Below are 13,572 nucleotides of genomic sequence, written 5' to 3'. Positions count from 1 at the left end.
TCGTGGGCCCAACCGCTCCGCCGCCTGCAGTCGAGAGTGCGTAGAGCAGAGCACTAGCTGTCGCCGCCTCACCGCACCACCTCCGCCATGCCACTTTGTCAAATGGAAATGGATCTGCAAACCTAAGAGTAAAAGTGGTTTGGGTGGAAAGGACCTAACTAAAAAAAGGAAAATACCACTTTATCAAAATGGAAATGGATCTGCAAACCTAAGAGTAAAGGTGGTTTGGATGTAAAGGACCTAACTAAATTTAATATCAGTCTCATCTGCAAAATGGTGGTGGAAATTGGAGAATGAAGAGGGGCCCTAGCAAGATTTCATGAGAACAAAGTAACTGGGTGGATCTGGTATTTATTTTGCCAAACACAGAAGTGGTGATTCTCCTCTGTGATCTGACATGTTGCATATCATGGATATTTACTTGTGTGGCAGGAGAATGTTAGTGGGGAATGGATGGAGAACAAGTTTCTAGGGGGATGCCTGATGTGGCCACTCCCTTGAAGGATAAATTTCCTGATCTATACAATATTTTCAATTTGAAATAAATTATTTTGGCTGCAGGAGAAGTAATTTGGCATGGAAACTCTCTTTCATAAGATGGTTATTTGTAGATCTACAGGAACAATGAGCGGGCCTTGTTTGTATACTCAATTAGGGAGTGATGGATGACAATGTTGACAGACCAAGGTGAAAATCGGCAAAAAATGGGAATTTTAGTGTCAAGAGTATGTACAAGTAATTGTGCAGTAATGGAGTTGACAGATTCTTGAGGCACTTATGGAAGAGTAAAATCCCCCTTAAAATCAAGGTGTGGCTGTGGTTAATCTGGCACCATGCTATTGCTACCAAAGATAACATGTTGAAACACAACTGGACTGGGATCCTCTTTGCCAATTCTACAATGAATTTGAATCGATCATACATCTTTTTTCCACATGCCCTGCAGCTAAGTATGTTTGGAGCGTTGTGAGACTAGCCGTCCTGGATCCTTTGCCCAATGTTTCTTGTGGTTGCCCCAATTCTCCTGAGCTAGTCGCAATGTTCAAATTGCTGGTGTGGCTACCATTTGCTGGGACATTTGGAAAAGCTGTAACAAAGCTTGTTTTGAGAATGTTTTTCTTAAAAATCATGTTGATCTAATTTGTCCTCTCACTTTCATGAAATACTGGGCATGTCTCCATCTCCTGCAGATACGGCTGCTTCGTCAGGGGATGATGTTCTTCTCAATCTGGCCCTGGATGTTGGAGCACAGAATGAAGGCAATCCCAATGTGGTGAGGCAACGACGTCTGATGACTGATGATTAACCCAGTGATTGATGGAGATATGGAGGTTTTTTATAAAGGAAATATATTAATATCAAAAGATACCAATTACACTCAGCATCTGCAACAACGCCAACACCCTAATGGAAGTACAAATGCACACAGCCAAAAAAAAAAAACTAAGAAAGAAAAGTCCCGCTAGAATATCACAGACCTAGCAAAAGTAATACATCCACCCCGTAGACAACACCTGAAATACAGACTCTCCAAAAGAGACGCCTCCAGGAAGGGAACAATGCACCAACGCCGTTGTCGCCCGATCAAAGATCTTAGATTTTAACCCTGAAGATAGTCCCCGCTCTCAAAACAATGCCTCCAATAAGGTCATTGCCAGACACAACCAGTTAAGGCCAGACCTTGGATTTTCACCCTGAAAGGTAGGACTCTGAGCTTCACCTGTGCTGCCGCCCCCACTTTCATACCACTGTTGCGAATCCCGGAACACCAAGCAAGTTCCTCAACGTCGCGGAGACTTGAACCTTCTTTAGCTAATCCCCCAATCCCGTCTTCATAAAATTCTCCGCTTCTGACTTAAACATGGACCAAAACTCTCTTGATGGAGATATGGAGGTAGAGAAGGACTCGGAAGACTATGATGATCTGGATGATTAGACTGAAGCTTTTCACCTCCTAGCGACCACGGGTGCACGCAGTTTTAAAGTCCAAAAGCTATTTGTTTGTTTCAGCGATGTAAATATAATCTGACTTCTAGACTTACCATGCATGAACGCTAGCAGTAGGTGGCGCCTTGTCCTTTTGGTTTTGACTAAACTCTGGAATGTTGTAAATGTTTTTGTTATCACTGGTAACGATATGGTAGTATAGGAAATATGATGCTGAATCACCAAGTTTACATAAGAAGCTATTTTACCCACTACCCACATTAGGCCATAGATAGTACATATAGTGAAGCTTTAGCATGTGTGCTCCTTACTGTTGTGAAATACTATCATGGGGGCCACGAAGAATGGCTAAGACAAAGTTGCAAGGTTAGGGAGCTAAAATATCACCTTTGCCTCGCACCAAAGCACACAAACCATGAGACAGCACAGACTACTCGTACAAGAACATCAAAAATAGCAGCAAAGCTTGGATCGGGACAATGCACCTGAGAAGGTTCACATGTGACTTATTCAACAATAAAGACAAGAGAAAGTGAAATAAAATATTGTAGCTGCATGTGATGCTACTGCATTTCATCAGATATCAGAATATACTAGTTGAATGCCCGTGCGTTGCTACGGATTAAGAAATAACGTAATGTAATAATTATGTTTGTTGAATATATATGCCATCGTCGATTCGTGTCGTTCTTGTTTCTCTTCTTTGGTCAGCTTTATTGTGTTCCATAATTTTTTCAATCTTATTTTACTACTCTTTGTCTCCCTCCATGGGAGCCGAATGTTTGGACCAAAAATAAGAAAACTCATCTCGCTTAATATGGATCGTGACAGCTCGTATTGGCAACATTCGCACCAGATTGGACCCTCTGCGATATGTGTGTCTTCTAGCAACCAATGGTCAAACAACGGAGAATAACAAAGAAAGATACGATACAATTTTCTGAACCAGTTGCAGACAATTTATATACAATAAACAGTTACCCTTTAAAGTGAACTATTGTCACACTGAATGTTTATGTGAGCTTCTTTGGCGTTGAATCCTGACTACATGGTGTTGTATGGTTCGTGCCTTCTTTGGTGTTGTATCACCATCTATCTTAATGAATAGATATGCAGCTCCCTCGTAGTTAGAGAATTCTTCATCCCGTCTCCCGTGTCGCTCCACCCAAGCAGGCCTGGAAGAAACCCTAGCCCCTCCTTATTTCGTCCCCAAACGAGATGGATCTCTAACAACTCCTTGGCGCGCAAGAGGTGTGGTACCCCTGGCGGTGGTGCTGCTTCCCATGCGGTGGCTCACCGCTTGGCCCGCGCGTGTGGTGTGGTGCCCCCTCCCCGTAGGCATGGCCTCTAGTCCCTTGTTGGCTCCGGCTGCACGGGGTTGGCGGGCGGCGAGGTGGCGATTTTGGTTAGTATGGGCCCTATAGACCTGAGCTGCCAGCCGGCGAGATCCGGATTCCGATCTTGGTTGGAGCCAACGAAGTAGTCGAGGTCGCCGAGGTATCCGCTCGGCGGCGTGCGTCGAACTCCCATGTCCCGAACGAGATCCAGTTGTAGGAGTTGAGCGCGTACGTCGGATCTTCTCGGATATTGGCCGACAAGATGGCTCGGCGGCTGCGCACCTCGTCACGACGCTCTCGGTCCAAGCGTGGCACGGGGGAGGGAGGGAGTGGACCGGCACGCGCCTGGAGTTGAGGTACCAGCCTCCTCCAGGCAGGCTAGCTTTCGGCCATGGCACCGACCGGTTTTTCCCAGAGGCGGCGCGCGAACTCGATGTGCACTATGCCCGCGCTTCGCCGCGAAACAAACATGATTTAAATTTTAAAAATTGAAATGATGAATTTGCATGTTTACCATACCTTGTTAGTTGTAACAATAACATGCATTACGAAACTTTTATTTTTTTGATACAAAATAGTCCCTCTATTCCAAATTTCTTCATGCGTATGCTAGTTTAAACATCATAACGCTACCAAATTAAGGTGATTTAAAAAAATTATATAGCACAATATCATGAGCGATCAACCAATTCTCTGTCAAATTCGTTGTAGAATACTGTAGACCTCCATCAAGTTTTCATGTTCCGTTTTTTTCAATCAGGAAGCAGACAAACTTCAACTTATATAGCATCAGTAAGGCGACACGGGGGAACCCTAGCGGCCTCCCACCGCCCATCGCCCTCCCCCGCATCGCCGCCGCCGAAGGGGCCATCGGCAAAGCCGTGCGCGCCCCTGGGAAGGTGGCGGCGGGGCACCTTTCTTCTCCCGGCGCACGGGATATCTCCGGGCGACGCGTTTCGGCGACTCAGCAGCGGGTGGGTGCGGCCGCCGCAGGCCGCTGGTGGTGTGTTGCAGCGGAGCTGGTCTGGATGGGCTCGGCCGCGAGGTCGGCGTCTGGAGGTGCGGGTTGGCGTGCGGCTGGAGGTGCGAACCGACGTGGATGGGCCAGATCTGGCCCGCGAGGGCCTTCTCTAGGCTCGGTCGAGCCGGCGCGAGGAGGTGTTCTTCCGGGCTGCTTTGCTTCTCGGCGTTTCCGGGTGGGGCCCGACGGCGAGGTCGGCGTCTGGTGGTGCGAGCGACGTGCGACTGGAGGTGCGTGCTGACGCGGTTGGGCCGGTTCTAGGCCGCGAGGTCCTTCTCTGGGCTCGGTCGTGCTGGCACGCGGAGGTGTTCTTCCCGACTGCGCGCTGTCGCCGTCTTCGTAGCGCCCAACACAGGAGCGTGGCGGTGCGCAGAAGCTCTCGGGATGGCGCATGGAGGCTGCGGGGCAGGGTGCGTGCAGCGGCTCTCCGGGGGTCTCATTGCGGCGGATGCATGTGGTGGTTTGTGTCGGTCCTTGTTGGGCGGGCGTGAGATTTTGGGACTCTTTGCTAGGCGAAAGCTTTGTCTTGGCGGCTGGGCTGGCCAGGACCGACGACGGTGACGCCCATGGGCGCCGCATCCTTCTTGAAGGCGTCGTCGAAGCGGGTGTTTCTTGATCTCCGTCCGGGCTCTCCGGTGGAAACCCTAGATCCCTCGAGTTATCGGGCGTGGGCGGCGCTCTTGTGTCTCTTTGCCTCTTGGGGCCTCGCTTTGGACGTCCATCGGACAGAGGACTCGTGGATTGTTTTGGTGGTTTTGTGGAGGCACGTTCATCTTCGGCCAGGCGGGACGCGGCCCTGGGGCCGGCATGGTAGTTGGAGTGGTGGCTCCGGTCTTTCGCCTCCGCCTGTTGCGTTCAGGTGTGGTGTCGATCTAGTTGGTCGTCGACCCGTGTGGAGCGCAGCCTGGTCATCGACCCGTGTGGAGCGCAGCCTCGGGGCTGGCGTGTGGTGTTGTGTTGTAACGGTTTTTCGTCCAGTTTTCCTCATAAACAGGTCAACTCTTTCCTCCTATATCAATGAAAGAGAAAGTTTTTGCCTCGTTTCAAAAATAAACATAGCATCAGTAAAAACGCGTCGTTAGAACGTCACCGGCCTCCCTACCTTGCTGCTAATTTTTTTCATCCCATTCAGTTTGTAACATGGGTGAATTTTGTCCATGCGGATCTCCATCTCCCTTCCACGCAAAGGTCAAGGGAAGATAATTTTGTCCGGCATGAAAACTCCCCGCTGTGTGTGCTTCCTGAATGAAAACAGGCAGCTCCGGGCCCGCACCATCATCCATGGCTCATTGGCTCCCACTCTGTGGCGGTCACGACACAACGTCCATGGTGGCTATAGTTGCATACTTGCATACGCGCGCGGCCGCGGCAGGGTCCCTCCTCGCGGAGCGATGGCTAGGCGGTAGGCTTCCATCCGAATCGCGGGAATAATTAGGGGTGTATCAAGGGAGCGTCGTTTTTTTTGGGACGTACAAGACGTGGATTGATTCAGCTACTGTTTGTTGGAATACAACTTCGAACCGGAAACTTGGTTACGTGGTGGCATGGGTCAGCCGGTTTTTTGGGTGTTAGTTTGAGCTGGGCTCTCAGATCTCAGATACGTGGCGGATTTAGAGATATTGGGTCTGAGATTCCAGAAGACTTTGGGCCTTGAGGAAAAATCTTTGGTCCGTTTGTGACACCAGGCAGCCACCTATTGCAATTTAATAGTAAAGATATATATATACTACACGGGCAACAGATTTATGGGACTTGAATGTAAAAATAACGTTTTCCAACTATGGTTGGATAGCTCTCAGAACAGAACAAAACCAGGGACCAAGATTGAATTTCAAAGAATTGGCAGGGGCCGCGCGAACGCATACCCCCTCTAGCACAAATTATGACGTTCACTCTCCCACTTGGGGAGATGATAAACCAACGCGTCCACCAAGTGCAATGTGGACCATTAACCTAGGCCACGAGCCTTCTTGATCGCTCGTCGACCCCGTCCAGGTAAGTAATTTGCAGGCTGGGCAGGGGCGCTGATTATATAGGCTCTTCCCGTTCCGAATCTGCATCAGGGAGCGAGGTGGGACTAAACATCAGGAACCCTGCGTGCGCGAGTCGCTGGTGCAGCAGGAGCGGCGCTCCCTTTGCTTCCTGGGCCGGTTGTCGTCAAAAGGCCCATAACGGTTCAGCCCTGCCCCTTGTACGGTGGCCTGCTTCCTCTGTCGCTGAAACCAGAACCAGACCGAACCTGTGATTCTACGGAAAAAAAAAGACCGAACCTGTGAAAGTGTGAAACACAAACCTGTGGAAGTGAACTATCCCAACAGAAGGATACCAGCTCAAAATCTCAAATCCTCCTACCGTGCCATATGTGATATCTGATATAGTACTCGGTGCTACTGGCCACAGATTGAAGAAGCCAAAAGTCCAGACCGCAAGAGCAACCCTTCTTCAATACCAGCTTCGGTGCCCCAAAGTTCAAAATGCATACAAAAGAGTACAGGTTGATTTGAATGGATTTATGTTGACCAGTTCAGATAAATCACACCTATATGCATATAAGCATATTTATTTGTCTTATACTCCCTCCGTCTAAAAATAGGTGTCCCACTTTTGTCTAGATACATCTGCATTTTAGTTAGAGATATATCCGTAACTAGATAAAGCTGAAACACCTAAGTATTTGTTCTGAAATCTCGTCCGTTGAAATTAGGGTCTACAGTAGTACAACTTATAAGGCGAAGCAACTGCAATCTTATGATGCAATTCCACTCTGAGCATTTCCCTTCCTGGGAACAAGCTTCACTTTCAGCAAGTAAACAGCATCTCCATTTCAGCATATATGAACACAGCAGTTCATCTCTAGGGTTAAACCCTGCTGGTTTTCGGCAAGGGGGCCCACTCTCTCTAGGTACCACATAAGACCACAGTGAGAAAATTAGAGGGCCTTACAAGCAGCAGCAGCAGCACGCGGATTAAATTTACACATCGAGAAAACCATGTAAACAAACAAAAAGAACACGCACGCACGAACCAGCCATCCACGGTTGTTTGCAATTTACAACTGAACCTATTCCCTTTCAAGGCAGCAGCAACAGCAACCGAAACATCAGGCTTCTCACCGCACCCTGCAGGCCGGGACGGCGGGGGTGCATTTGGGGTTCGGAATGGCCCTGTAGTGGACGCCGTTCCCCGTTAGCCTCCGGTGCATTCTGTAGTCGGGGAGGCCGCCGGCATGAATAGGCCGGAAAGTTGCATCGCTTCCACCGCTGCTCTGCAACTGCAACGGCTCGAGGGTCTCGACGACGTCGCTCATGAGAGGCCTCGCCTTGGGGTTTTGGCTTAAGCAGTAGTACGCGAGGCTGCAAGCCTTGTGAGCGGCTCTAACTGAATACTGCCCCTCCAGTCTCGGGTCAATGATCTGGAGAAGCCTCCTCTTGTCATTCAGCTTCGGGCAGGCCCAGTCGACCAAGCTGTGCTCCCTGCTGGACCGGGACTTGTCGATGGACTTGCGCCCTGTCAGGAGCTCCAGAAGGACGACGCCAAAGCTGTAGACATCACTTCTAGCAGTCAAGTGGCCTGCAGTAGAAATAATACTACTGTGAATAGACAAAATGGCATCAAGAATGTATGCCCAAAAGGTTTACTCGCTTCTTCTAAGATAATTAGTTGCCAGATGAATTTTAAAAAAGGATAACAGTACCAGTCATCACATATTCAGGGGCAGCATAACCATATGTTCCCATCACTCTTGTCGATACATGGGTCTCGTCGCCTTCTGGTCCAGCTTTGGCCAGGCCAAAGTCAGACAACTTAGCAGTATAATCCTGTGGCAATGCAGGATAAATGTCAATATGTCATTATGTGAATGGATATGTGTAGAACTGGAAAATAAAACAAGGCATGTGCGAGTAATCACTAACAGAGTCTAGCAGAATATTTGAGGTCTTGAAATCTCTGTAGATAACAGGCCTTTCAGCATTGTGGAGGCAAGCCAACCCTTTGGCAGCTCCCAAAGCTATAGACATCCTAGTAGCCCAAGGTAAAGGGGAAGCTGTCTCTGATAGAGAGATATAAACAAGATATAGTCAATAAAGCTTCTTTCCTCTCCACTACAAGTTTACTGCAACAAGTAAGTACAAAATGCAGTTGGTTAATATACTGCATATGCCTTAACCAACCAATATAGACAAACAGCTTCATTTATAAATGCGCCAAAAGAACGTACCACAAGTACTGACATTCTATATCACACATCACAATTAGTGAGAATTCAATTCTAAGTTCACTGTTGGAAGTTGGACATTTTTCATAAAGCATCAACAAAATGTAGCAGCTAATAAGGATAGTCTATAATTGAATGAGCATGACTATCAAATTTCCACCGTAACATGCACAGTAATGTGTTGCTCAAGTCCGAAAGATAATATTTACACGATTTGGATTTTCTCTTCAGAGTAGAAGAAACCAGACTGTCGAACTGGAAATCAGAAAGCCTGCGATAACCATCTGGCAACCACCCCGTAGTGCTATCATCCATAATCAAGCAAACCAGGAAATTTACCACATGAAAACTCCTTCAAGTTGCTAAGCTATGTGTAAGTTATGAAAATTTGGATGATTTCCAACAACATTGAAATAACAGACCAAATTCTGATTCTGCTGCAGTTGCAGCAGAAGCAGTTAGGCTTGGAAATTGCTGTTTATTGGACAATATTCTGGGGAAAATTACAGAGCTTTAGAAATTTTAGGTTGGAGTTAAATTGTGCCTGGATTAATCCTAGTACAAATCGTTTGCAAAAAGTACGAAATTGGTACAAGATGCGAACTGCACCCTATTCTAGATCACGGAAAATAGAAAAAAAAAACATGTCTAGTTATATGGCAAGCAACGATGTCAGATCACACTGACAATGCTTTGTTGAAAAGCGCATAATTCTCTTAAGCATAGGGTGTCCAGCTCAAGGTTTCTGGGCACTGAAAATGCATTCAAGAAAAGGGAGGCAAGAAAATGTGTAAGCATATGGTGCCAGAGAAGTTGTAACAGTAGAGGCATTACTTCGAAATAAATGATTTTCTAGGCTTCCTCGAAACATGAACTCATAGACGAGCAGCCTGTGGTCATCTTCACAGCAGTATCCAATCAACTTCACTAGATTTGGATGCCTTATCTGCCCCAGGAAATTAACCTCAGTCTGACCATGAAAGAAAAGATGAGTGAATGACCAAACATATTGAAACTCGCTAGCAAAAATAAACATCAACGAAGTAATGCTTTAACACTTAACAGGGTAGCAGAATGCCTACAAATTCTGGAACCAGTTTAACAGCACCATCTTAGCAGTCGTTGACAGTGACATATGAATTTAAGTTTCTTTGGTTGGAGATATTGCTTGTTCTCAGCATACCAAGTACTCCCTCCGTCCCAAAATAACATGCTCAACTTTTTCTAAATACGGATGTATCTATAACAAAAATACATCTATATACTTCCGTATCAAAACAAAGTTGACCAAGTTATTTTGGGATGGAGGGAGTATATAATTTGTCGATCAGATGAAATACATACTGTATGAATGAACTTTACTAGCTTATCAACTTTCCACATCCTTTTTCATAATGCATACCCAACATAGTGGTTTTACTAAAATTGTAACTTATAAAGAATTACACAGATCAGGCAACCAAACTTTGCATGACTGTAAAGAAATAAATTTTGCATGTAGTCCTTGATACGTCTTTTTTTTTTGCAAGGATGCTTATTAGAAACATGAGCATGAACGCATGTACCACAGATACATAGCATCTGCAGATTTCACAAGATGAACGCATAACTAAGATATATCAGGGTTCTTGTATGATTATCAAATTTACGAACGTCAATGTACACATAAACACTATCGATCGTGCGGAATACTGAACAACTTGGTGACTCACCAGCCATTCTCTGTGTCCTTGATGTCCATCTTTGTTGAGCACCTTAACAGCAACAGGCAGTGATTTCAGGCCTACCCTGACATTCTCGTCTATGTAACCCTTGTAAACAGTCCCAAAGCCTCCTTCGCCAAGAACATAATCCGCTCGAAAGCTCTTTGTGATTGTTTCGAGCTCAAACAATGTGAAGGCAATGACATTGTTGTATATGGAGATGTCCTTGGTATCTTCAATCTTGCCAGGCGTTGAAGGATCACTTATATCTGAAAAGGTTCGGTTGTGCTTCTTTTCTGCAAGAGCATTCTTGGCAGAGTGTTGTAGCAAGTGCAGCTGCTGAACTGAAGACATGACATAGCGAGAACAAAGAATGAGAAGATAAAATCAGGTTTATTACAAGTTGCTGTTATATACTGAGATATATTGCATGAAAAAGGAAGTTTAAAAGATATTATCACACTAAAAGGGTAAAAGCACATAAGTGCAGATTTACATGAGCAAGGGGTAAACAGGTCAGGACCAGGGGACCAGATCTACTGCAAGGTTGCGTGCAATAAATTAACTAAACTTCAAATTGCTCTGCCACTAGCTGCTACTACTATGCCTATTCAACTTGCAGGTTATAAATTTTATTTTCTGAAAACTGAGGAGAGTCAACACTGAAGAGAGAAGCTCCGAAACTGCAGCCCCTGCTGGGGCAAGTGCCTGCCCTGAAGATATCCTCAATGAAGGTAACCAAGCAGAATTTTTTATGCAAAAAATCAAAGGAAGTAAGAGAAAGCACAGGAAAACGGCAACTGAGACAGCAAATGCAGCATATAAGAAATCACGGATCAGCGACCCAGAGAAGTATTTGGTCAGAAAAGAAGAAATTTGAAGTAAGACTCAGAGGAGATGAAGGCTTCCACCAAATAGGATGGGACTTGTTGGACAAATGCAGACGCTAAACCCAGATACGTTGCCGAATTAGAAGAAGAACAATGCCAAAAAATTCGAGCAGAATTTTACAGCAGAAAAAGAAATCATCTGAGCAGCCTCAGCCCTCAGGGAGAAAAAAAGGTAAGTTCAACAAAATTCACTGATGCTACCAAAATCATCAATCCGAAGAATCGAGAATTAAAGATTGCACGACCTTTTGGCGATTCCGCGCCGACAAGAGATCCCCTCCCCCACATGAATCCGATAAACACCTCCTCTCCAAGATCAAGTTCCATGCAATTCGAGGTCCCCCAGCCCGAGATCCCGACAACAACCGACCCCAACCGCCCCAGAAAAACAGAAATCTCCAAGAAGAATAGAAAGGGCCAAGCAAGGGCGCATGGATACCTTGCGCGTGCGCGGCGACGACGGCATTCTCCTCTCTTGTGCCGCAGTTTCCCATCGCCTCGACTCCTCGCCGGCGTCGTCACTGGTTGCGGTGCGGGCAGGTGCGCTGGTGGCCCAGCTTCTCATTCTTGGCGGGCGCCGACAATTGCCCTCATGCCGTGCGATGCGCCCCCTCCTCCTCACCGACGTAAAGGTGGAGGCGAGGTAAAGCGAGCAAGCAAGGCAGGCGGCAGCCGCAACGGTGAGCTCGATGGAGACGGCGAGGAGTGAGGAAGGACTTGTTGTTCGTTGTTGGCCTGGGTCGTCGTCGTCGTCTGACGATGAGTGACAAAGTGAGTGAGATGTGTCGTGGGTGGTGACCGGTGACTCGTGACAAAGCGCGAGGTCTCCTTAAAAGGAGTAGCAGTAGTTCCTTCCACTTCACGAAACGCAGTGCCCGGTAAAAGGTCAAGTTGTCTTTAAAAAAATGTAAAATAGTAACACTATTAGATACTCCTCCGTCAAAATTAATGATTTAGTTAATCAAATATAAGTTATATGTTATTTAAAAATATAGTATCATTATAAATGTTAGAGATATATTTGGTATATGTGTATTTGGTAGTATATGATTTGTAATCATCTCCTACCTTATCTCTAGGATAGCCTTCTTGGCTCACAAGACTTGTACCCATATTTATACTCGTCCGAGAGACTCAATATAACATCCAACATATTCCACATATCTCGCCCCCTCTCTATCATTTTACATGTTATTAGAGCGGCACGATTCTTGACCTAGCCGTCGAACAAGTTTTCGTGTCGCGCCGCCCCCGGTGAGGTCGATCTCCATGACCTACTCTAGGGCCGCCCAACCCGTATGAGGGTTCGTCCGTCGGTCGGTTGATCAGCTGCCCCCGCGTCTTTTTCTTCATGATCTTTAGATCGGTTTTCTTTTTTGTCCACCGGTCGCTCGACCGGCGTTTTCTTTTTTGGTTTACCGATCATAGATCGGATTGAGGCACCCACCGCCGCCATCATCGCGCGCCTCTACTCCGACATCGGCATCGACAGTCCACACCCGCATACCACTGCCTCCCTCTGTTGTCGCGCCTGCCTCGGCAGACTGCCGCGGTGTCTCAGGCAGGGTGTCGCAGCCCTTGGCGGCTGATGCGCCTACCTCAGCAGACTACCGCCGCCGACCCGCTGCGTCTGTCTTCGTTGCCATCGCCCGGGACTACATCGACAACGCCACCATCGACTCTGATCTGCGCGTTGTCCATGCCATGGCGCGTACAGTGCCGTTGTCGGTCTGATCAACCGATCGTGCGCACGTCTCCGAGCACGCGCCTACCACCGATCGAGCTATGGTCTGCCACTGCGTCGCCCCTTCGGGCCACAGCGCCGCCGCCTTTGGTCCACGCTACCGGCCTCCGACGCGCCTTCCAAGGCGTGTACGTCGCCGGTGGCCTCCCGTCGCTGCATCGACTCGCGCCGTGCAGCTACGCCGGCCCCTCGGACCGAGACGTCGCCGCACGCAGTCTACTTCGCCGTCCCCGCGCACCGACGGTCCAGGCTACTACCACGCCGCCCCATCGACGCGGGTCGCCACTGTCGGCGCAAGGTCTACGTCAAGCCGCCGGGTTCTTCCTCGCCTACTTCGAGTACCGCCGCCGCACCTCCACAGGTAACCTGCATGACTACTTCTGGTCGTCACAGGCCTTGTCGACCACCTCTACAGTCTAGGCATCCAGCATGGCCACTCCTGGACGTCGCTGGTTTCGCCGCCTTCTACGTCTCTATCCACCACGACCTCGTCGCCAGCGTCATCGTCTCGTCCCCGACTACTTCGTCTACAACCGCGGACTGTATCGGCACCTCTCCCTCTTCGCCGCTCTGCGTTTCGCCACCGCTTTGGAGGCCTCCTCTGCTGGTCCCCCTGACACTAGCGCATGGTCCATGATGGTCCCTACCTGCGCACGCCCGGTATTAGCAACAACGGTACGTGGCTTCGTCCCTGACGCGTCCCCGGGCCTGGTA

The 13,572-nt window shown here is 48.0% G+C and overlaps 1 protein-coding gene and 1 non-coding gene across 2 annotated transcripts; both read right to left on the bottom strand.

Moving 5' to 3' along the window:
* Positions 1-6,147: 6,147 nt before the first annotated feature.
* On the bottom strand, positions 6,148-6,308 carry LOC124705045. The gene has a single exon (XR_007003893.1). It is a non-coding gene; the product is annotated as a U1 spliceosomal RNA (small nuclear RNA).
* An 810-nt stretch (positions 6,309-7,118) lies between these two features.
* LOC124703266 (probable serine/threonine-protein kinase PBL8) lies at positions 7,119-11,717 on the bottom strand. Its single transcript, XM_047235487.1, has 6 exons — positions 11,554-11,717; positions 10,234-10,568; positions 9,356-9,491; positions 8,220-8,356; positions 8,000-8,123; positions 7,119-7,875 (listed from the first exon to the last, which is right to left on the bottom strand). The coding sequence occupies exons 1-6, from the start codon at positions 11,606-11,608 to the stop codon at positions 7,415-7,417; spliced, it is 1,248 nt and encodes a 415-aa protein (XP_047091443.1). The 5' UTR covers positions 11,609-11,717; the 3' UTR covers positions 7,119-7,414.
* Positions 11,718-13,572: the final 1,855 nt, after the last annotated feature.

The sequence above is a fragment of the Lolium rigidum genome, chromosome 3 (genome assembly GCF_022539505.1).
Source record: "Lolium rigidum isolate FL_2022 chromosome 3, APGP_CSIRO_Lrig_0.1, whole genome shotgun sequence".
NCBI lineage: Eukaryota > Viridiplantae > Streptophyta > Magnoliopsida > Poales > Poaceae > Lolium > Lolium rigidum.
The sequence above is the reverse complement of the archived record's forward strand: the minus strand, read 5'-3'. Positions and strand labels throughout refer to the sequence as shown.